This window comes from Zonotrichia albicollis, chromosome Z (assembly GCF_047830755.1).
Source record: "Zonotrichia albicollis isolate bZonAlb1 chromosome Z, bZonAlb1.hap1, whole genome shotgun sequence".
NCBI lineage: Eukaryota > Metazoa > Chordata > Aves > Passeriformes > Passerellidae > Zonotrichia > Zonotrichia albicollis.
Window position 1 is genome coordinate 8532547 of NC_133860.1, and position 9235 is coordinate 8541781.

A 9235-nucleotide genomic window follows, 5' to 3' on the forward strand; every position below is an offset into this window, starting at 1 on the left:
AAACAGGGGTGTACAGGAACATGTGGGGTCAGTGGATACGGATGTAAATTCACTGCGTGTGGGGCAGGTTGCTTGAACTCTCTGCATTTGCCCATCTGTTCCTTCTGCTGTTTGTGCAGGTTAAGGCCTTGATCCTGACTTCAGGTGACAGAATTGCCATCTTGCAGTGACATATTTGACATTATTTGTGAGCATGTTCTGGAGTGCCTGGCAGCAGAAGCAGGTCAGCTCAGTGTGCAGCAGCACCTAGGAGCGCAGGGACACAGGATTTTTTGATCTCCCAGCCTTAATTCCTCCAGCAGTCCCTCCAAAAGTCATCATCAAAGAATCTGTAGCCAGTTAGATTCCCAGCTATGGGGAAATCTCAGAGCAATTTAGTTTTGTTGCATTCTAAAGGCCCAGCACTGAAGAAGAGCAGCCCTGTAATGTATTCCCTCTGGCCAATGAGCACATCATCCCACTTTGTTTCTAAATATAACAGTGTTCCCTAATATGCCCATGTTCTCTGTTTTTCTTTAATTATTTGTTCCACTTCAGTGGCTTCCCTTCAGATTGGTGCAAGTTGGAGATAACTATTATGAACTTCCTAATTAGGGGGATATAAATACACGAAGTCTCACGCTCCCAACCTGCTGTATTGTGGCTGAGCAGGGATCAGTGTGCATCGCCTGATCTGCCACAGACAGCTGACTTTTTATGATCTCACAGGTGGCTTTATCCTTTGTCAGCCTCTGATACAAACAAAGCATCAGAATGCATCTTTTACACAGATTTTTAAGATTCTATGTGTTGTTTTAATTCTGGTCATTTAAAATTTTATTTCTGCTTCAACCTCCCTGAGGTTTCATAAAGAGTTGAACCTTTGTATTTAAGGTGTTGTTTCCTACAATTCCTCCCCATTTTCAGGAAGGAAAACAAAACCTTTCATTTACAGGGATCTCCAGCTTGGGTGTTTCCTTAGCCAAACCTTGGCTTGAGCAGTGTCTCTGTTTCTGTGTCATTCCAGATTCCCTATGCAGCAAGCTTGATCAGGAAAGAAAAGCTCGGTGCACACCTCAGCAAAAGCTAAAGGTGAGTTTGTGAGAAAGAGACTTCCTTCCACTTGACCTGGCTGCCTGTGCTCCCCTGCAGCCATTGCAGGAATTAAGAGGATCATTCTGTTGTTTGATGTGCCTGGTTCTGGTCCCAAAGCCCTCTCTGTGCTGCAGTCTAAAGCTGATAAATCACATGTGGCACAAATTACAAGGCTTCTCTGGGGTGGGATGCAGTGCTGGGAGCTGACCTATGGGTCCTGCAGTGACAGGACAAAGGCTTCAAACTGGGAGTAGCTTTAAATTAAATCTTAAAGAAACTTTAAATTAAATATTAGGAAAAAATCCTTCCCTGGGAGGGTGGGCAGGCCCTGGCCCAGGGTGCCCAGAGCAGCTGTGGCTGCCCCTGGATCCCTGGCAGTGCCCAAGGCCAGGCTGGATGTGGCTGGGAGCAGCCTGGGACAGTGGGAGGTGTCCCTGCCCATGGCAGGGGTGGGATGAGGGGATGTTTAAGGTTCTTTTCAACCCAAACCATTCCATGCCTCTAACTGCCTGAGCTTGTGCTTCTCCTGACACTGCAAAGTGTCATCAATGTCAATGTACCTTCAGTGGAAGGAGGGAAATACCTTGGCATTCAGAGTGCAAAAAGAAATGTTCACGCTCCAGGTAGGGAGGAGTTTTTCTGCCCTTAATGGAACTGCTTTAGCCCCAGGAAAAAGCAGTGCATCAGCATATTTTGGGAGTCCCACAGAACCCCCTGACTGTGGTTCTGAAGCTCAGTGTCCTACAGAAGGTAATTCTTCTGCTGCCCATGTGCAGAGCCTTCCCAAACCAAACACTACATTTTTCAGGACTGTCTATTCGAAGGGTTCATTTAGTAGAAACACCTTCACCATCAGTGGCTTAAGAGATTCCAGTTTTGGGTGTTGAAGTTTTAATATTTAAATGATATTCTCTTGGGTTTTTTCCCGGTAAAACAAGAAGATTAGAGATTGGAGACAGATGCCAAAAGCTGGTAGCCCTGCTGCTGTGTTATGCCACAAAATCTGGCTTGTGGATTCACTAAAAAAATCTCTGAGGAGAACTAGGGGGATTAGAAAAAGAAGAGCTACTCATACACAGAAATCTCAGTAATGCACAAAACAGAGGTGTTCAAGAGGGTATCTGAGAAGGGCTTGATAGGAGAGATGATGGAGGTTTGCCTGGGCTGTAGAAGAAGCAGATTCTTAAAAACAAAAGCAGTAGGAGTAAGCACAGAGTAACCAGACAGCCACGATCTGTGGCCCAGAGCTCTGCCTGCCAAGATAAGGAGATTATTCTGAGCCCCGAGCTGGTCTCTTCTGGCTTTGTGCACACTTCCCTACTGACTGCCAGCGTTTTCCAATCGAGCTCACAGCAATCTGAGCGCTGCTGATTTAAAACAAACTCAGCGTAGTTCACACCCCGAATAAAACAAGCAGGTCAGGAGCAGCAGGTCCTGCCCCAGCGCCGCGTCTGCAGCGCTGGATGCTCAGTAAAAACCTGCCTGAGGATGGCAGCATCGGAGGAGAGGAGCAGCTTTCTCCCATCACCGGGCTTCCAGCAGCTCCCAGTCCCTGCAGGGGCAGTGCTGGCAGCGAGCATCCACTCCCTTTGGCGAGGGTGGCAAGGATGGATGCGCTCCTCACGCTGCTTCTGCTGCATCCCCGCGGACCATGGGGATGTCTCCACGCAGCCCCGGTGCTTTTGGAAGATTTGCTGTTGCTTAAGTGCTAAGCTGAGCCAGCCAGGCAGAGAACCCCTGCTCTGCTCTTCAGAAGCAGTTTTGTGTCCTTGATGTGCCAAGGAAGGAGAAGTCTCCTCAAGAGGAAACGTGATTGCACATCCCTGCCCTCGTGTTTGCACATCCCTGCCCTCGAGTTTGCACATCCCTGCCCTCGCAGAACTCCCAGGGGTTTCCAACTCTCTCTTTGGCAGAGCAACCCCTCAGTTGCTGCCCTGAGCCCCTCTGCTCCTCCCCACAGCAGATCGGGCTGTGTTTAATCGCACTGCAGTCAGTTAAAGTGTGCACTGCATCTTTATTGACAATATTTCCACGTGGACCCACAGGTACTCACTGGGTTGTGCCACAAAGTCTGGCTTGTGGATTCACCAAAAAAATCCCCGAGGAGAAGTAGGGGGAATTAGAAAAAGAAGAGCTGCTCATACACAGAGATCTCAGAAATGCACAAAATAGAGGTATTCAAGAGAGTATCTAAGAAGGGCTTGATAGGAAAGATGATGGAGGTTGGCCTGGGCTGTAGAAGAAGCAGATTCTTAAAAATAAAATTAGTAGGAGTAAGTACAGAGTAAGCAGATAACCATGATCAAAATGTCAAAATCTCAGGGGGTGCTGCTAGAGCAGGTGACCCACGTGTGTGTCCCTTTCCCAAGGGTTGTAAATAAATGTCATAATTCTGTCAGTGTCTGAAACTTTGGCTTAATGTTGATAATACTTTCTCTCTCTCTCTCTTTTTCTCCCTCTCTTTTTTATTTTTTTTTCTACTCCCAGAAGCACAGGAGCTTTTGCAGCTGTTACCTTATAAGTTATAACCCAGTCAGAAACCTGACTTGTATATAGACTGTGAAATGGAAGTGTTTGGGGATCTAAATAAAAAAAAATCAGGTTCCTCTGAACCTAAGGACAAGTGACCTCATAGTATCATGGACAACCATGTCAAATAGAATGTAGCAGCCATTTATTAGTAAACACAAAACAACAAAAAAAAATGCCTGTCCTTGATATTTTTCTTTTTTTTTTTTTTTTTGGTGGTACCAAAGTTTAAGTCTTTGTGTTTTTAGAAGGACTATTGAGCTTGATAGAGAAAAAAAAAAATGCTTTTGAATCGTGCAGATAAGCTGTGAAAGGAACTGCTGGTCCTTTCAATGCCACAGGCACTGACAACACCTGCCAGCTCACCTTTTGCTTTGGAATAGTGATTGTTTTATGGAAGGGAGTGAACGTCTCACCAGATGGGCCAGAACCACGTTTGGATGGACGGGTGGACAGACGGACGGACGGATAGAGCAGCGTTAGCCATACACAGTGCTTTTTAAAAGCAGTCTGGAGATTCTCACACCCCTCTCCCTCGTCCCTTCCCCCCCTCTGGTATTTTGCCTGCTGTATGAATTACGATTGTACTCCTCTGGAAATATTTTACAATTTAATATTGAGTGTAATTAAGAATATAATCACTGTTATCAAAAAAGGTATTTAACTCTGTTGTAGTTTCTTTATCATTCATGTGGATAAAAAGTCTATAATAAAAAAAAAAAAGAAAAGTATGAGATAATAGTTGAGCTTCCCTGTAATTTAATGCCATGCTTAGTCCACTGAAGAAAACAACTGGGAAATCTATCCCCTTTTTAGAAGCATTTTAATTTCCAAATAATGTGCTGAAGAGTTTCATGGTGGAAATTTCTGCCTCCGCTTATTTTGAAAACGCTCAGAAGAAGCAGATTTAGTACAATTTCAGGACGTGCCTTGTAGATCCACAGAAATAAAGGCAGTCAGTTGATTTTGAAGACTGCATCCGTATTCCCCCAGGTCTTTCCTTGGTGACCTGCACCACCCTGATTGTCAGGGCTTTCCTGAGTGAATCCACCTCCCTGCTGAAGGGATTGGTCCCAAACACAAAGCATCTCCCACACCAGGACAGCACCAACAGCACCCAAAAGTGGTTTCAGCCATGCCCAGCAGAGCTGCTCCCTCAATATTCCCAGCAAATTCCTGTGAGATTAAATCTCTCCCAATATTCCCAGCAAATTCCTGTGAGATTAGCTCACCTGGCTTCGCAGTTCCTTGGTGCAGCTGGCAGGGCTGGCAATGGCAGGCAGGGGAGGAAGGGCACAGCCTGTTTTCCTGCCCTGCCCTGCACAGTTTGCTCTGGAGTTAGGTGAGCTGACAGGACTCACGGAACCAACAGAATTATGGCTTTTGTGGCGTGGGAAAAAAACCCCCAAAACAAACAAAAACAGCAAAACCACCAGAAAAGCTGGGCCAGCGCAGCTCAAATTTTCACCTGTCCCAGTAGCCTGTTCCCAGGAACGGAGGAAATCAGATACTCTGTGAAAGCACACCAGCAATTACAGATATGTTCCCAGAATATTGTTTTAGCTACTAATGATTTACTGCTTATGGGTTTTCTGACCTAGACATGATGTCTTGCTTTTAGTAACCCTCAATGGATTTTTTTCTTCTTCCATGAACACAACCAGTGAATTTTTAAGACCCAGACACAGTTTTAGCAGATTACAGCATCCTGTGGCAATAAACTCCACTGCTTAAATACAGCTTGTGGGGAAAAAAGAGAAAAGCAGCTTCTGATGATTGGAGTTGCCAAATTTAGCCTCATTTTATGCCCTGGATTTCTTGTACTGGATGAGACAAATTGTTGACTACTGGCTATCCCTCTCCATTTTCCTCATGTTTGACATGATTTCATAGGTATCTATCAAGCCTTTTTGGCTGTCTTTTTTGCAGATTAAGTTGTCATCTCTCCAACATGAGCAGCCCCATAGCTCTGTAGTCCTCATGTTTCTTTTCCCAATCAGGTCCTGCATCCTTTATGAGATGCAGAACTAGCTGCACTTGGGAATACTCAGGGTACAGGATACTCTGTAGATTATTGCACAGAGTGACACTGTGCTGCTTTCTGTGATGAATGAACCCAGCTGCAGGCTGGTGGTAAAATCTCTTACCACTATAGATCAAAAGTTTTGCCCAGACATAAAGCAACCCCACTGCTCAATAAGAAATTGCCTCCCTAATGGCTTCTGAGTGCCAGAGCTCCTGGATGTGGTCAGGCGTGCAGAGCAGCCCTGGCTGTCCCTCACCATTTGAGAACCAGGCCCAGGAGCAGACACAAAGCACCCAAAGCAGATTTATTTGCTTTCTGCTCCCAGCTCAGGCTGTCGTGTTCCCCAGGGCTTTTCCAGAGCCCAGCTGTGTGTGCTGGCGCAGTTGTGCAGCTGTGCATTAAATGCACGGCTCACACGAATTAACAGGCTACAAATGCACTTCAAACTGAGCACTCAGACTGGAAATGTCCAATTTCCACTTGGTTATTCATGCCCATCAGGAAATGGAAGCACCATTTGCCTGGCTGGTAGCTGATTCACAGACCACAATGGCAAAGGCTGTGATGGAACATATATCTCAGAACTAAGCATAAATGAGGTGTTTTGAATTAAAAAATAATTCCTCATGCTGATAAAGGTCAAGAACGTGATTCTAGAAAACAAATAAAGGAAGGCCTCCACCTAAACAAATCACTTTGATAAATATCCATGAAAGATCCTAGTCACCAGTTGCTTTTTGTTTGCTTTCCTCTTGTGGCAAAGCTTGTACACATCAAAGTGAAAAGGATCCCATTAAACACTGTTGTGTTTCACCAACTCAACCTTTCCACCACAAATAAAAGTTCAAAACAAAAAGGACACTGGAAGATTGTCCCGGGAGCTGGTATGGTTGTATCTGCAGCACACACACCCAGTGTCTGCACAAACTGACTTGCACTCAGCTGCCTCTCTGCAGTGCCTTGGCAGGGCTGTGTTGGAGCCCATCCCAGCGTGGCTGGGGGGGGTCACATAAAATTTTGGTGGCACTTTGGATGTGGCCAGCCCGAGCTGGAAGGTGGCAGTGCCATGGATGTGGCCGCAGCTCCCCAGGGCCCCGTGGGGACTGTCCCAGCCACTGTTAATTTGCTCACACACAGAGCAGCCCTGCTGCTGCCCTTAGCACAACACGAATGACGTGTTGGTGTGGAAAGCAAACACTCAGCTTTTCTAACGGGTGACGTGCAGCTCGTCAACACCTTGCGGAAACCTGCGTAAGAGACCAAACATCGCCTGCACAGCTGCTATCAGATGCAAAGGGGAGCAGCAGCCCCACAGTTTTGGCCTTCTGGACACCAAATCCCCTGAGCATGGCAAAACCCACTGCACACTGAGCTGTGGGTTGAAATTCCAAGTGGAATGAGAGTATTGCTTGTTACTCCACAGCTGTGTGTCCATGAGCTGCCCACAACACCTCCCAGGTGGGCTTTGTGCTCCAGGTGTGCTGGTGCTTCTCCAGGACCCAGGGCTGGCATTGTTGGCTTCTGAGATCCTTTAGCACAGCTGTTTTTGTTGGTGAAGAAGTGCACCAAGCACAAGCATGAATACATGTGCTTTTCCTTATTCCAGGAAACGGGAACAGGGCTTCTCTCAGGGCCAACATTTTATGTGCCTTCAAGCCATCTCTGTCAAAGACCCTTTCTGCCTTTTGCTGGCTCGCTGTAAAATGGAAGGTGCAATCTGCACAATTCTGGACTGGTTTGGGTTGGAAGGGATCTTAAAGCTCATCCAGTTCCACCCCCTGCCATAAGCAAAGACATTTTCTACTGGTTTATGCTGCTCCCAGCCACGTCCAGCCTGGCCTTGTGAGTCATTAACAAGTTTTCTGAAGCAGACAGCACATCTGACCATTTCCTGCTTTTGAGATTGATCACATTGATGAATAAATACCTTGGAATAAATACCTTGATGGTTATTAAAAAAGGTATCTCTGACAGAATAGGTTTCTTCAAGGTGTTAGAGTAAAGATCAAGAAGTTTTGTCTGAGCTGGGTATGGCAAGCAGGATAAGGCCTTGCTTATTAATAGCAAAAAAAAATTGCTACACCTTTTCTTTTGTAACACTGATTAAGTAAATCCCAGTGCCTTTTAGAGTTCAGATTTCCTCGGGGTTATTTTTCCTATTCCATAATTTTTATGTGGTGTAAAACCTTGAGGCAACTGTGCCAAAATTTGGTATAAATTTTGCAATTTATACAAAAAAATTTACAAAAGATTTATACCAAAAAATTGTACAAAAAATAGCTCCTCTTCAGAAAAACTGTGTTTTTCAGAGTGTATCACCGAGGAATTAACAAAAAAAAAGTGAAGTGTTTTCTCTGAGCCTCTATGATAAAAACTTTCACCCTGCTGGCTTTTAAAGCAGAATCACTCTGCTCAGAAAAGCTCTTGGGAGAGCTTTTCAGAGGACATTCCTCTGTTTTCGTATCACCTGTAGCTTTTCTTTCCTCCAGGAGGTTTGTCCATGGAGTTTATACTTAGATGATCATGGCAGGGGGCTGGAACAAGATGGGCTTTAAGGTCCCTTCCAACCCATATGATTCTGTGATTCTATAATTCTAAATGCATTTTGACACTGTTTTACCCAGCTGCCTTGGATTATCTGGTTCAATTTTGAGAGGGCTTTTTTCTTCATTACAGTAATGTTATCCTTGATGCACACCCTCATACGTGAAGTTTTTGATCCCCAGAGTGGCAGCCAAGTATTCACTGCTAAATCCCAGAGCAGTAAAAGACCTGCAGTGGTGCAGAGGAGCTCTGTCCTTGCTCCCAGCTCTCATGCTGGCGACCTGTGGTGTGTGCCTCTGTGGCCTTGTGCACACTTGGCTGCCTCTCCTGCTCTCCCTGGGGCTGCTGTTATCTGTGCTGGCAGCTCTCAGGGCTGGAACTGCACCCAAGCCACGTGGGATAAGGTGTTCCTCCTCCACCACAGCTCCCCACACTGCGATCTCAAGCTTCGCCACAAAGCTGAGCTTGGGGTGAGGTGACACCAGGATAAAAAGAAAAAAGAGGAATATTTATTCACATGTTATTTTTTTAAAAAATAAGACTATTCAGTTTGGGAATATTGATGGCATCCATTGTTTTTTTTTTTTTCCTTATTGTCTCTGAAAATTCAATAAAAGTGAATTTCTATTCCCAAGAGAAGAACACATACCAGTTGCTCCCACCACATCTTCACACTGGGCACGCACAAGACATGTGGATCCACCATGCAGATGGTCAGAGGTTTTCAAGGGTGAGGTCTGCTGTGTATTTAGCAGCTTTTTCTTTAGAAACACTGGTCTGGATACCAGAGAAATCAGCAGAGATTCCCATTAATTTCAGTGACCTTTGGATCAGACTCAAAAATCACAAATGGGTTCCACAAAGCAATCTCAGCTCTGATTTGATCTTTCCCTTTGCTTGATAAAGAAGGAAAGTGCTGGCACCTGCCTGAATACAAAGTCCTCCCTGTTCAGGAGCTCTTGTGTGGCTTGTTCAGGCTCCAAGCCAAACACAAGTCCGGTGATTCCCTGCAGGAGGGAGAGAAGGTTCATACAGAGCAAGCGTCCTCCTCTCTGGATGACA

The 9235-nt window shown here is 45.5% G+C and overlaps 1 protein-coding gene across 2 annotated transcripts in view; it reads left to right on the plus strand.

The window, feature by feature from the left end:
- Positions 1–4293, plus strand: part of SKOR2 (SKI family transcriptional corepressor 2) — a 33412-nt gene extending 29119 nt beyond the window's left edge. For both annotated transcript variants that reach the window (XM_074533188.1, XM_074533189.1), the window contains exons 8-9: positions 1007–1071; positions 3562–4293. In XM_074533188.1, the coding sequence (XP_074389289.1) occupies positions 1007–1069 (63 nt within the window). In that variant the 3' untranslated portion in view covers positions 1070–1071; positions 3562–4293. The remainder of the gene's footprint in view (positions 1–1006; positions 1072–3561) is intronic.
- The last annotated feature ends 4942 nt before the right edge of the window (positions 4294–9235 follow it).